The sequence below is a fragment of the Amblyomma maculatum genome, chromosome 2, assembly GCF_055883805.1.
Source record: "Amblyomma maculatum isolate TAMU_Amacu chromosome 2, ASM5588380v1, whole genome shotgun sequence".
NCBI lineage: Eukaryota > Metazoa > Arthropoda > Arachnida > Ixodida > Ixodidae > Amblyomma > Amblyomma maculatum.
Genome location: NC_139345.1, coordinates 55,422,739 through 55,437,387, shown reverse-complemented (window position 1 = coordinate 55,437,387; position 14,649 = coordinate 55,422,739). Strand labels below are relative to the sequence as shown.

At 46.2% G+C, this 14,649-nt stretch overlaps 1 protein-coding gene across 1 annotated transcript in view; it reads left to right on the top strand.

The window, feature by feature from the left end:
- Window positions 1–14,649, top strand: part of MnM (myomesin and myosin binding protein) — a 48,705-nt gene that overhangs the window by 22,133 nt on the left and 11,923 nt on the right. The window contains exons 6-13 of the mRNA XM_084594178.1: window positions 406–568; window positions 3,623–3,910; window positions 5,399–5,516; window positions 6,224–6,396; window positions 7,111–7,407; window positions 7,693–7,823; window positions 7,926–10,001; window positions 10,958–11,081. Of these exons, the coding sequence (XP_084450304.1) occupies window positions 406–568; window positions 3,623–3,910; window positions 5,399–5,516; window positions 6,224–6,396; window positions 7,111–7,407; window positions 7,693–7,823; window positions 7,926–10,001; window positions 10,958–11,081 (3,370 nt within the window). The remainder of the gene's footprint in view (window positions 1–405; window positions 569–3,622; window positions 3,911–5,398; window positions 5,517–6,223; window positions 6,397–7,110; window positions 7,408–7,692; window positions 7,824–7,925; window positions 10,002–10,957; window positions 11,082–14,649) is intronic.

The following is a 14,649-nucleotide window of genomic DNA, read 5'->3' as shown; positions in this document are numbered from 1 at the left end:
CTGTGACACGCCGCAGTGTTACTTATATTAACAAGTTGTGCTTGGCTAAAGAATTATGTTGTTCAAATACGTTTGTGCATACTAAGTGTGATGGCTCCCGAAATAATTGCCTTTCCTCAGTTTGCAAACAATCTGTTCAGCAGTCACAATATTTAGCACACAATGATGCTGATTTCAGTGCGTAACTAGTGTGAAGTTAGACTATACAGGTGTGAGCCACTCACAGTCGCCCATACCGCACCTCGAAAAAGAAACAAGCCTTTCTTTCATAACCTTATCAAACTTTGCTCCTGGCGCAACACAGTGACGTGCCTTGTTTACGGCTGAGCCAAGCGAATTCTGCGTTGGCTCTGGCCCCAAACCGATCACAAGGAGTCGAGCGTTCGTTTCTGCCCCCTGGTACAGATTGCCAAGTTCTCCGTGAGGACACCCGACGCCCGGACCCGTTTCACGGTCGAGGCTCTCAAGAGCCGCCATTTCTACGTCTTCCGAATCAGCGGCGAGAACCAAGCGGGCGTCGGCGACGCGCTCGTAGACAAGAAGCCCGTCAGAGTCCAGGCAGCGCCCAGTGAGTACACTCGTCAGCGTGCGCTTCCGTAAGAGGTCTCGCTCTTAAAAATTATCTCTCCTTGTTGGTGCCGAAGTAACTGGGTATAAGTGATAAGGTAAATGTTTTAATAGCGACCTCTAACCTTCTTGCAAACCCATTTCAACCGGGGGATATTTCCTGGCCCGTAGGTGCGCTCAAGACTGCTAAGAGCTAGTCTATATTAGCGTAACCACTAAAACTTCTATCATGCATTTAAGTACCTTTAGAGATGTACGTGTATGTTCGGTTATTATGGTGGGTTGGCTACATGCCTGGTAATAACGTAACCGGGTCACAATGGAGAGCTGAACGCACTTGTCTCAGCATTCCGTTTGCGATTTCACAGCCTCTTTGTACAAGCGGAAGACGCATTGATAAATATGCATGTGAAAAAAAAATGCATTTTTACACTGCAATGCTGCTGCAAATCCTACTTTTCTCACATCGCAATTTTGAAGTGAGAACCCGAGCTCGATTTGGTTCTTGACGAAAAGCTCAAAGCTCGTTTTAATAGATCCTATAACTGCCATTTTTCAAGATATGTTTGTGTTTTTGAATTGCTTATCGATGTTTATTATTGGCGTCCCATATTGAGCTTATGTGTTATGTTGAAAAATATTCTGATCAAGCAAAAAAATATGCTTAACACGAGTGAGCCACCAAGAAGCTAACTGCGGTGCTCGCGGTATGGTACGAAATATATCAGGTTCGCACTCGGCATCACGCATGTTAGGTTTTCCTCCACCCATACTTTCGCTGCTAATCAGGGGTCGGAAACACCATTAAGTTTAGCTTTCGACTTCACCGCCGCCATTGATAAGTAGGGTCTTACATTTGAAAAAAGTCCGGTACAATAATAGAGTTGAACGATAAGCTAGTTGATCACACACCTTACCAACTTTTGGTAAGTTGGTTGGACTTACCAGCCTAGAGCGAATAAGCAGTTTCTTCCGTATACATCCCAGCATTCAAAGACAGCAAAAACAGGTGTTGCGAAGGCTGCATTGACGTCGGCTCTCAACAAATCCTGCCACCACCGTTTCAGAGAAAGTTTTTTAAGCCAGACTAAGAGGCTTCTGGAGGCAGGGTATCATGAGTATTTGCTCTGTAGCATAATAGAAAGCCTTTTCCTGCCGATCAAGCGCAGTATTCGAAAAGAAGATTTTACTCAAAGAAATACGGGGTCAGTGGTACCATATATTCATGACTTGACCCATAATTTGCTGAAGATTGGTCACAGACATGGCATCCGAGTTATTCCAACGGCACCAAACAGAGCAAAAGGGATGTGTTTACGGGTGAACAACCAGGACTTCAAGTCTAGATGCAAAACTTCGCACCAGACAAGGTGCTCCAATTGTATTCAGGGGATTGTTTATCAGATTCCCTTGCATTGTGGAAAGACATACATTAGACAAACAGGAAGATGTATCAATGACAGGATTAGAGAGCACGCTACGGCAATATCGAAGAAGTCTGGCACTAATCTCGCAGTGCACTGCAAAGACTGCGTTATTTGTAAAGACCAAAAATGTCCAGCTGACCTTCACAACGTTAAGGTTTTGAAAAAAATTAAGGATAAGCTAGCAAGGGAAATTTTTGAAGCATGTGCAATCAGGGACTCGGGAGACCAATGTGTCAGTATGCCTTCAGTGGTATTGTTGAAAAAGGTATTAGATTTTTTGCGCACACCGGCAGGACGCTAAAGATAAGGAAGAAGTTGGCTGCAGACGGGAAGTGAAGGGAAAAGATGTGCGGATTCTTTTCAATATAGTTGTCAATGTAGCGTTCTCCTTGTGTTTGTGTGTGCTTCTTGTGTTTTGTTTTGTTACTTGCTCTGCTGCCTTCTTCCAAGAGGAATCCTGTACGTTTCGTGTTGGCGTCTGTTTTTACATGCAGACAATAATTTCTCAAAAAGAACTTAAGCCTTGACACAGTTATTGCATTTCCACTCTTTTCCTTTACTCGCAGTCAATTTTCTTGTATTTTGGGCGATGAGACAAGATATACAGGACCTTCTATTTGGCTTCGGTGGCTGTTCGCCATGCTTACCTCTCTGTTAGAAATCTTCGAAATCATTTTCTGGATCTTGTACGGCGTAAAAATATTTTGAAAGCTCGTTCATGTGCCCCGAATTTGGCAGCCTATTAAGAAAGTTTCAAACTTGAACTTTTTAAGGTGAGGCGGATTGCCAGTAAACCGTCGCATGAATTCGATTCGACCAATGTAAATTGTATCCTGCGTAATAAAGGCACCGAATGGGATACGGCGGTGAGCCAATTATCTGAGGCATGGGGACTGAAAACTAGTCTGTTTGCTGACGCGGTGTTGAAATCTCGCTCGGGGATTTTGTTTATCCTGTTTAGACTTTTTTTTTTAGTTTTTTTCTACCATGTCTCTGATGAACGAAAGTTGCCATCGTCTATTCGGCGGAACATCTGCAAGGTTTTTTGCTTTATAATAAGGCAGTCGTACGACAAGGCTTCGTACGATAAACCACCGTTCTCATGAACGACAGAAGGTCATTAAGATTTTTTCCTATCATCTTTTTTTTTTCTTGATCATCTGGTTCCCAACGCTTCCAACTATTCTGCAGCAAAAGTTTTCGGTAAGCGTCAGTACCACTAGTGCCGAGTAGAAACTGATAACTGTTTAGCTTAGGACACTGCCTAGTCAGGTCGTAACGAAGCGATCAGGAAAGAAACAGCCAACTTCGTTATCAAAAGAGAAATGCAGAACGCTGAAAAAAAAAAAAAAAAAAAAAAACATTTTTAAAATTTAGGCAACAGAGAAACTTCGATAATTGATGCACATGTAGGCTCTTAGATAGCACAACTATTTTATTTACAGAAATTATATTGCGTCCACATACAAGCCAGTAAATTTACAGCTAAACTCCGGTCGTCCGCGAATACCTGACTTGGTTTTCATCAGACAATGCAATCAAGCGTGAAAGACCAATATTCCAGAAACCAGTTTATTTGTGTTATCACACGCCATTTCGCGCAGCACTTATTGTGTGCCTGTTTGCAGAAAAGCCACCTGCTCCGGATCCACCCGTGGTGACGGTTCACCCGACCATGCCTGACGCGTGCGTTGTGACATGGTCGCCCCCGTGCGACGGGGTGACCCTGTACGTGCTCGAGCGATGCGATCTGGTGGGCGACGTGTGGATCGTGGTGAGCCAGCAGCGCGAGGCAGAGTTCGTCGCGCAGAACCTGGTACCGGGAATCGAGTACTCCTTCCGCGTCAGTGCCGAAAATGAGGTCGGCATGGGAAAGTGGTCAAAGCCATCGGAGCCCATTGTCATCACAAGGAAAGGTGAGGAAACCGCGATGATGATTGAACAAAATGCCGCGGAAGTGCTAGTAAAAAATAGGATAATAAATTTCACATATCTGGCCGTTTTTGTACGGACGATGCATTGACGTAAATTATACCGGAGAAGAGAAGCCGCAGCTTTAACGCGTCTTTCTGCTAGAATTTTTGTTGCGGAATAAAATTTTCTTCAATTTCAGTTTCAGAAACAGTGGCAGCACGTTTGCTTCGGTGCCATTATGTGCAAGAGGTGTTCCTTAAACAATAATTTTCATCCACGCGCGCTCTTGAAACGAGGTATTTAGCAACTGATCGAGGCAAAACGGAGAGGCGTGTGTGTCCTGTGCGATGTCAGAGGATGTTAAAGTTCCCCGGGTGGTCGAAATTACTCCGTATATCTCTCCCCCACAGCTTCAGGAGGCATTGACTCCTTACAGGTCACATTTTAGCAGTCTGTCATTTTCTTGTTTTAGTCTCGACATTTCGATGGCGTATTGGGCAATTACCGGCAGATTATGACTAGCAGCGTGCCGGAATCGCTCGAGTAGAAAAATATATAACAGTTGCGTCTTACCTGTTGTCAGCTATGGTGTTTAAACCTGGAGACTAACAAAAAGTTTTCTACTTAAGCTGAGGACAACGCACAGAGCTATGGAACGAACAGTGGTAGGTGCAACGTTAAAAGATAGGAAGCGGGAAGAGTGGGTTAGAGAAATAGCTCGAGTTAATGACATTCTCGTGGATATCAAAGAGAAGAAACAAGCATGAGGAGGGCATATAGTGCGAATAGAGGGTAACCTATGGGCGCGAAGGGTAACAAACTTGATTCCAAGGGAATGAAAGTGTAGCATGGAGAAGCAGAAAGTTACGTGGGTGGATGACGCTAAGAAGGTCGCAGAGGTCAAGTGGATGCAGGTAGCACAGTATTCGGGTAGTTGGTGTAATATGGGAGGAGCTTTCGCCCTGAAGCGGTTATAATCTTGCTAATGATGATGACGTTGATGAGTCTTGACATAGTATATTGGAACACCTTGCCGTTGCTCTGTGTGCGCGTTCCTTTCACAGCTGACCACTCCACTCTACTTGTTCAAGTTTAGGACGAATGAATCAGCAGCACGGTTTTGGTGCAACTTCAGTAACAGCGATGTAACTAACTTCGCATGGCTATTTTACCACCATAGCCTCAATACACTTCTCGTGGACACGTCGTTCTTTAAGTCGTAATAAATATAAATTTCAGATGTAGACTGTAGGCACAAGCTAGACGCAGCAGGGAAATAATTCCGTATTCATCTTGTTAAAATTGCCACGTTGTCGACAAGGCGGACACAGCAGCGGCCGCGTTATTGCATTACCACAAATAGTACCATCTAATGCATAGGATGTATGGAATGTTTTGTGTTGACAGGACTTCTTGATTACATTTGAAGGACAGCGTGAAACATTTTTCGCTTTGCTCGTTTTTTTTTTTTTTTTTTTTTGCTTTCTTAGTTGCATCTATGACTGCTCCGGAGTTCACCAAGGAGCTATCTGACGTCCAGGTCCTGGTTGACAACGACGCCAGCTTCACCTGTCAGTTCACTGGCAAACCTACGCCAGAGATCACTTGGTAAGAACTATATTTTTATTATTAAAGAAATGTGAAAATAATGAGCATACGTGCGAGAATGTTTCTGGAGCAAAAAAAAAAAGTCGTAGATAAAGCAGGAGTGCCATCGCGTGGACACCGTAACTAGCTGGGACGCACAATAAAGTCAAAATATTTCATTTGCAGAACAAAGCTCACGAAAGGATGCGACAAACATGAATAGCGAAACATGCGTCAGGGGTTGTGGATGAAGCGCGAAAGTTCTTATAAAGTGGCTCCTTAGGCGTATGAATTCATATGCTTGAGAAGGCACCCATTTATTGAGACCCTACACTCTTCCATAATTTCTGAGAATGTGGGGTTAAAGCACAGACGCAAAACAGGTCTTTCGAGCAGTCGGAGACGTTGGTGGCAAGAAATAACATCGAGGACCAACGGGCCGTGATGTCCACAGAGTAGCCCAAATCAGAGAGCCCTGGATCAAGAAGCCCACTGAAAAGCTCGCGTAGCGCTTTTTTTTTTTTTTTTCTCCCTCCTTTACGAATAGCTTGAGGCCACACTTAGTTGCCATTTAAGGATTCTATGTAAATACCATCAAAATAGGAATCGAAGGTTTCATAGTTGTTGACTAAGGCAAGAACATTGAAAAACAATAACGTCAAAATTAACTTGATCGGGGAGTTACTCTTCTATGACCCGAAATAAATAGAATGTTTGCCTCACGACAGGTACAAAGGAGGTCAGGAGATTTTCGAGTCTCCGAGAGCCGACATCGACACTTCCCTGGCGAGCTCCACACTGCTCTTAAAGCAGGTTCGTCTCGAAGATAAGGGCAAGATCCAATGCCAGGCGCTCAACAATGCTGGTTTGAAAACGACGACGGCAAAGCTAACGGTATTAGGTAAGTCGAAGTGCCTCAAGCGGTTGCGATATTTCCGGTGCATTATCGGCTTTAAAAGAAAAATGAAAAGTTCATGGCCTAATTCCAGTTAACTAAGCGGCTCTAAAACCCTATCGTGTACTATCGGGGACCAAAATCATTGGACCACGCAAACTGCAATCAAAGTGCATAACTTTCGTATCGGCCAGTAGCCTCGGACCATACTTGTCCATCTAAAAGTTGGACTTTAATTATTTTATGAGTGCTGGAAAAATAAACTGGTAACTCGTTTACATTATGTTTCTAGTCCAAAATCGAAAGACATACGGTGCAGAGACTTTTGTCCCCGATAGTATATAACTGCCGCCGCGCTGTACAGTTCACATGCACCGACTGCAGCGAATGATTTAGCAGCGAAGGAATTATATTTTTTTTTTATAAAAACCTTTAAAACGACAAACATAGCACCCATTATATCAAATGATGTAATTTATTCCTTCAGGTGTTCGGTGTTACCGCCTGGCAAGAAATGCACCATGTCGCACTTCACTGCTCCCGCGCTAGTTCAGCATTTCACTGCGAATTACTCCCATGTTACATAAGTATATGCAGTATATTTACTGATGTTAGCAAAGACGTTTGAGCTCCGTTTTTTAGTACCCTATAGAGAGAGCTAAGTTAAGTTAACGAGTATTCGATCAAAAAGAAACCCTGAGTTCACCACAACCCTTGCAGCCCCTCCAAAGCTCATCAGCTCTCCTGCATACAAGGATGGCCTGATTTTCGACTCTGGAGAGACAGTGCGAGTCAAGCTGTCCTACACGGGCCAACCTCCTCCCGTTTTTGTGTGGAAACGAAATGGCGAGGTACTCGCTTTCGACGAGCCAAACTGCTCTGTGGTGGTGGACAGTGACGACCAGACCATCCTGTTCAAAATTGTCGACGCAGACTCCAGACACCGCGGCACATACACCCTGGAAGCCAGCAACGAGCACGGAAGGGACGAGTTCTCTGTGGACATTATGGTCACAGGTGCGTTACTGCTTCACTGCGACAGTCGCAGCTGGGTAAGAGTGCGAACGTAGCCTAAATGCCGGAGCTGTTGCTTTTATCCACTTTTCATCGACCAGGAAATATAATATAAAACGATAACGACTGATTATAGCAGTGTACTTACACGCGTGCATGCTTATCCGGCCTCACTGCTTTCTAGCCATTTCACTCACTTTTCCTAATTTAGTTTTGTAGCTTCTGAATGTCTCCCGTTTTGTCACTGTGAATTGTATCAGTGAATGATTCTTGATGTCATACCTACAGGTGAACCAGATCCGCCTCAGCTCCCACCAGAAATCACATCCGTGGACTGGACCTCTTGCACGTTGGTATGGAAACCAACGGAAAATGATGGCGGCAGTCCTGTCAGCAGTTATATTGTAGAGAAGCGGCTGGTAAGCTTACTTAATTTCGTTCGCATTGTTCTTGTGTATGTACGATTCTTGCAGTTATATGAGGCGAATTCACTCTCCATGTTTGTTTGTTTTTCTTTGAAGATGGATAACGAACTATGGCTGAAGGCAACGACGACTCATCATGAGAACTGCACTGTCTACGGCTTAGAAGAAGGTGCTAAGTATGCGTTCAGGCTGAGGGCAGTCACAGTTTATGGCACAAGCAAGCCAGGTCCAAGCACAGAGCCCGTCAGTCTTCCACGACTGGACTCCAGAGCGGACACGTTGGCAACAGAGATCGAGTCTACAGAAGGAACTGAAGCTATTGCAACGGAACAAGAATTGGGCTCAACGGAAGAAGACGTCACGCTCACTGTCACGAAGTACGATAGTGACGACCAACGCTCTTCTCTGGATGTCGACGAGTTCCTCAACGAAGACGCTGCGCTCTCTGAGGCAGTTTCACAGATCACTGTTCCGCTGGTCGCCAGTGAACTAAGCGACTACGAAACATTCGTGCCAAGCTCAACGGTCAAGGCTGAGTCCGGCGAGGTTTCTGAGATCGACAACGATACTTTAGCTAAACGTGCGAGCCTCGAGGTAAGCGACGTCGTCACTCCTAAAGAAGCCATCCACGAAGCTGCAGTCCTGGAAACGAAAGAACCGGAGGAAACAATGGCTGAGATGCCAACATTGCCGGAACGAAAGGAGATGGCAGCCCTCCCAGTTCTAGAACATTCGTACGAAATTATTCCCTACTCAAGGGACGAAATCTTTGACCTCTCGCTAGAGGATCAAAGGTACGAACAGGCTACGCAAGGTTACATTCCTCTTACTGTCAGCTGTACAGTCACAGTCCTAACATGGCAAAACGCTGATGATGTATCCGATATAAAGCGCCGCCCTGATATCGAGCAATCATCTGGAATTCATCTCGTTCCGCATACATTTTGCCTCGTCGTATTCTCACCTCCCCTCCTCCTGGACCAAGTTCAGGATGTAACAGCTCCACAACCTCCGGAGGGAATCACTGTCCGAGTGGTTACGCTAGCCCAGTGGAACATGTACAGAAATCTTCTTCCGGGCTCTTCTTTTCTCATAATCGATGTGTCGGAGCCCCTCCTCGTTCTGGCACCCCCGTTAGCGCTTGAATCCGCAGGTGCTTTTGTGGACCATGAGAAAGGCTTTCCAGTTGTTTGTCGATTCACTTTATGCGAGCGACTTCCCCTACCAGTCAATTACATCATCGACACCTTGTTGTCTGAGTCTAACCTCCGCAGGCGCGAGCACCCATCTCGCGCATGTTGTTGCGTCGAATATATTGAAACCGTACCCAGTCCCATGGCAATCATAACCACGGTCAGACCAAACGAACCTCTTCCCAGTGTCATCACCATGCCGCAATTATCGCCCGAGCTCTTACTTGAGCATCCGACGTTCGAAAAGCGCCGCGAACTTCTCTCCGCCTCCCCTGCTGACTCGGGAGTCGACACAAGCTTCGGTCAGCCGAGGCCGTACGTCAGAAGTGAGCACCCGGGGGCAGAGTTTGATGAAGAGTTTTACTTACATGACGCCTTCTACTACAAGAAGGCGGCAAGGGTGAAGGAGTTTGACGTGCGAACAAGGCGGTCGTACAGCCGCAGGATCACCTCACTCTCCAGGACCATCGAGCGCGATTACAGCTCCAAAAAGTCTAACATCGACCGGCTGGCGACCCGTATCTCATCCGAAATGTCCAGCCTAGAGCGCGATCTCGAGATGTTGCGCTCAATGCAAAGCATGCTTCGCCGTGAACTGACGACAAGGGAGAGGCCGTCCGGAGACCAGAACGGCGTCAAACAAACGACCAATGGCAGAAAAAGCGAGGGCGCTTCGGACTCGGCGTCGTCACGCGTTAGACCATATCCCGAGTCTGGATCCCGTGGCTACCTATCCAGGAGGCTGTCGAGAAGCGACTCGTCAGAGTCGGAAGAGCCGCAGCCGGCAAGGCCGCGCGCCAAGCCGAAGCCGAAGGGCGAAGCGCCACGGTTTGTAACACGCCTGGACAATCGCATTGCGCCGAGCGGATACCGAATCAAGCTTCACTGCACTGTGATGGGCGACCCGATGCCGCAGGTCACGTGGCTCAAGAACGGGATCAAGATTGTACCGGACAACAGGCACATTGAGATCACCCTTGTGAGTACATCTGCAAGTGTGTTTTTTGTAAGAGAAAGACAAGAAACGGGTAGGCCTCTTTAGGCAGAGCCCACCAGACTGGTTAAAAGGTAGACATTTTTGCTACACATCTAATGCTTATGTAAGTTTTATCAATGTTTGAGAAAAACATCTTACAATAATCCACAGTTACCTCACAGTTATTTCGAAAAAAAAAAAAAACAGCCATCTATTTGCTTTGCTTTTTTGCAGCTCTAACCACTGCTTGGGAACGAAATGGAAACTTTAAAAACGAATTTTTCTACGCATTAGCAACTTGAACCATCTCCGTCAACACGTGCATAACAGTATTTGATAACATCGCATTATTTCCTCACAGTTAAAAGATTTTGCAGGAAGCCGAACTTGCTTGAAATTTCACGACTTGCAGTAATTCAAAGGGGGCATGGGAAGCATGGTGGCATTAACAACTGCAGTCAAAGAGGTTTGATTCTGTAGCGTTTAGTGAAGGTTTAGCTGCATGCCTGGCCCTGGAAACCAGAAAAAAATAATTGCTGGGGAACTTCTCGCCTTCCAAGTTTAAAGTGTGTATCTTTGGAGAGCCTGAATACCTAGACAGTTTTACATGGGCAGGAGAAGGGGAGTGGCTGCTCATTTGACTGACACAATAGAAAGATACTTTGTAAACGATTGATCATTATTCGATATGGCATTTAAGCACTGTAAACGTTGAAGCACAAGCCGCCAAAAAGTCAAAAGTAATACGCATCTTATTTTGTTCACGCACATTTAGCACGTGTTTACGCACGTGTTCATGTTTTATGGTAACTTTGACCTAAGCTCCTGCTTCGTGCTTATTGTCCTAAAAACCACCTGATTGAGAGCAATCTATGACACCGCTGGAGCAGAGAAAACGTATTACATTATGTTCACAATAGTTGATGTAGTTTAAAAGACTTTTATTGCACACCGTACAGACCGAGTTCGGGATGTGCAGCCTTGAGATCTACAACGTCAAACCAGAGGACACTGCCGAGTACACATGCCATGCTGTCAATGCATACGGAGATGCCACAACCAGCGCCTACCTACGCGTTACAGGTAAGACGGTTCTGCAATAGGGCTAAAATTTGCGTTAAGTATGTCTGATTTCGATTCACAGTAACAAACTCTATTACATGAACCGACTCATGATGGGCAATAAGGTTAAGAAGAAAGTAAAGAAGGTTAAACCAACATATTGCCGGGATGTTAATTACGTATATTGGCGTCGCCATCTTGTCGAGCTCTGGAGACTGGCACGCGCTCGTCTTCTTCACTCGGGGAGCTCGCTCGCGGGTCTGTCAGCTAGCCGGGCCTTCTTTCGCCGGTGCTTGTGTGTTGGTGCCAGTGAACCCACTTATTTAGCTCTACCGGCTTTTTTGACAATATGTGCAAGCAAACAAATTCGTTCTCTGGATAGTTTGCGCCAGCCTACTGGCTTTACGTAACCGTCGTTGAGGCTTGCTTTAGGTACAAGCGCGTTCAAAAATACGCGGCCCACGGCTCCGATCGGCGGAGCGGCTGCGAGCCGCACCGCGGCGCTAGCGCCAGTTCTGCGAGGATATGCACTGTGACGACAGATATCTCCCTCGCTATCGAGCGGACACGTCACGCAGTTGATAACGTTCAAGTGCGATGCTCAGCTGTTTCGCAGCTTATGGTCACGGCGAAAGAGGGCTCCCGTTTGCATAAAGCGTTGTCGCGCTGGTGTCGCCTCGTATGTCGTTTCCCGCGCGTGCGGAACGGCTGCAGCGCGCGCACGCTGAGCCATTCTCGAAGCGCACGCGTCCATCTTTCTAGCATCGTAGCTGGGACGACGCTTCTTGCATGTAAACCGCCGCGGTGGGCCAGTCATGGTACTCCACTGCTGACCCCCCAAAAAAGCTGCTTCAATCCCAGGAGCGGCATTCGCTGCATCTAGGTTGAGGCGAAATGCCAGAGGACCGTGCAATGTGCGTTATCAACACAGGTTTAAAAACCTCAGGCGGTTGAAATTTTAGAAACCCTCCACTATGGCGTCTCTCGTAGCCTGAAATGCTTTCGGATAAAACCTACAAACCAATTTTCATGCTTGCGTGTTGCCCACTTCCGTGTAATCCGCAGCAGTAAAACCCCGAAATGACGAAATTTATTACTGATGTATTGACGAGAAGGCTCATTAGTGTCACTTGTTACGGGTGCAGTCATCATCGTCATCAAGATGAAGTTCGAAGAATATAACAAAAAGGATTAAGACGTATGGTGTAGCAGGGGCGAGTATTACGGTTTTACGGTAGTGTATCGGCCGCATAAGGTGATAATAGCATACCTGTTGTTAAAGGTAAATATGGCATTTTAATTGCTTGTTACAAAGTGCCGCTGAGTTTAGAGACGCTTGCATCTTTTTCATTTTATAAAGAGCTATTCAATGTATTTTGTGTTTCTCTTTTATCGCGATAATTTTTTTTGTATATGGTAACAAACTGTGCGCTTCTCCTGCTCGTTTGTATTTAAATATATTGCTGAGGATAACTTTACACATTTATAAACTGCCGATGACAATAGCATTTCAGCCCGAAATAAAATCGTAGTTCTTCGTTTACATTGACTCTACTCAATAAATGGTGAGAAATCTGTAGGGCATTAAACATTTCTTGAGGCATGTGTTTTCAGAGCACTGATGATTTATTGCTGACAGAGCAAGAGCATTTGAAAAATTTAAAGTAGTTATTTTCGCACAATTTTGAGCCATCGAACTTTCGGCTTAACATATGCGAGATTGTTTCGCTACAAGAGCAATCAAATCTCAAGCCTGCATAATGCTTGGTGGACCCGCCCCCACCCCCTCTTTCTTCTCGCCAGCGACCACTTCCATTGCTTCAGTTATCACACTTCTTTCTATTCCAACCACGGTGTAAGAATATTCAGGTGGAGCCAAAGCATAGGCGAGACATTGGACGCAAGTGACCAGACATTAAAGTACCAGCTACGCTCCTCTGAACCGGGCCGCTGATTGCAGCGTAAGCGTCGATGTAGCAGTGAATCTTTGCCGGAAGAAAAAAAAAAAAACATACCTGAACAGCGCCGTCGCGATAGCAAGCTGCTGATATCGCACAAGCCGTTCGCTTGGCCTGAACTGTTGATCTGTCATCGCCCGAAGCATCACCGTAGCGCTTTATTCTTAAGCCTTGCCCATTGTATCAGTGCAGAGGCGAAGCCCAAAATAATTTGTTGGTTTGCCAATAAAATTGACGCAATTTATATCCCAACAACGCAGAGAAGAAAATGTTGAAGTTGCACTTTAAGCTGATGCGAAGAAGTGAGAAGCACATCACTCAACATTTCATGGTTATTCAGTCGAAGGTGCTCGAAAATGAGTTTTTCCACTATAGACAGTTTAAATACGGCAGGAAAGCAAACCCCACGTTCGATTAGGCGAACGGGAGTACATTGTAAAACTCATAGGGTATTCCTAACCACTTATTTAACGAAGGAAATTCGACAGCTCATCATATCACTTATCTCTGACACAAATCACTAACTTGCAAGCGACTGAATGGACGAATCGGATAAGCACGCGAACAAAAGTACGGACTACTTACGTTTACGAATACCACAACAAATGCTGGCGAGCTTCACGTTCTTTTTGCGTCAAGCAATCCCAATAGCATCCATATTTACACAAACCCCGACAGCACGAAAGACTGCATGATCCACAACAAGAAAACGAGCAAACAACTGCACTCGCGATGCCTCCTTTAAATGTCTTGTCAGGGTTGTAGACACATATGGACACACAGGTAATGACAAAGCGAGTTGGCACGCCGCCAAGTTCACCGGGTGGGCTGCCGCGGTTATTCGAGAACGTGATGCATGTACGCTGGCACCAAAGCCATCAGCCCGCGGGCGCGGCGGATTACATGGAAGCGGGCAGCACAGGGCGTAGGTATGAAAATTGGTTTTTAGGCTTTATCCTAAAGTATTTAAGGCTATGAGAGACGCCATAGTGAAGGGGTTCTAAAATTTCAACCGCCTGAGGTTTTTAAACCTGTGTTGATAACGCACATTGCACGGTCCTCTGGCATTTCGCCTCAACCTAGATGCAGCGAATGCCGCTCCTGGGATTGAAGCAGCTTTTTTGGGGGGTCAGCAGTGGAGCACCATGACTGGCCCACAGCGGCGGTTTACATGCAAGAAGCGTCGTCCCAGCTACGATGCTAGAAAGATGGACGCCGTGCGCTTCGAGAATGGCTCAGCGTGCGCGCGCTGCAGCCGTTCCGCACGCGCGGGAAACGACATACGAGGCGGCACCAGCGCGACAACGCTTCATGCAAACGGGAGCCCTCTTCCGCCGTGACCATAAGCTGCGAAAAAACTGAACGTCGCACTAAAACTTTATCAACCGCATGACGTCTCCGCTCGAGAGCGAGGGAGAAATTAGTCGTCACAGTGCATACCCTCGCAACACTGGCGCGAGCGCCGCGGTGCGGCTCGCAGCCACTCCGCCGATCGGAGCCTTGGGCCGCGTAGTTTTGACCGCGCCTGTACATATCGGCAAAATTCTCTCCCAAAAGGCTGATGTAACAACATGCATTCTTTCCTTGACCTAATGTGTAGGCCTTGTCATTTAGTGCTCAGACGTTTTTTT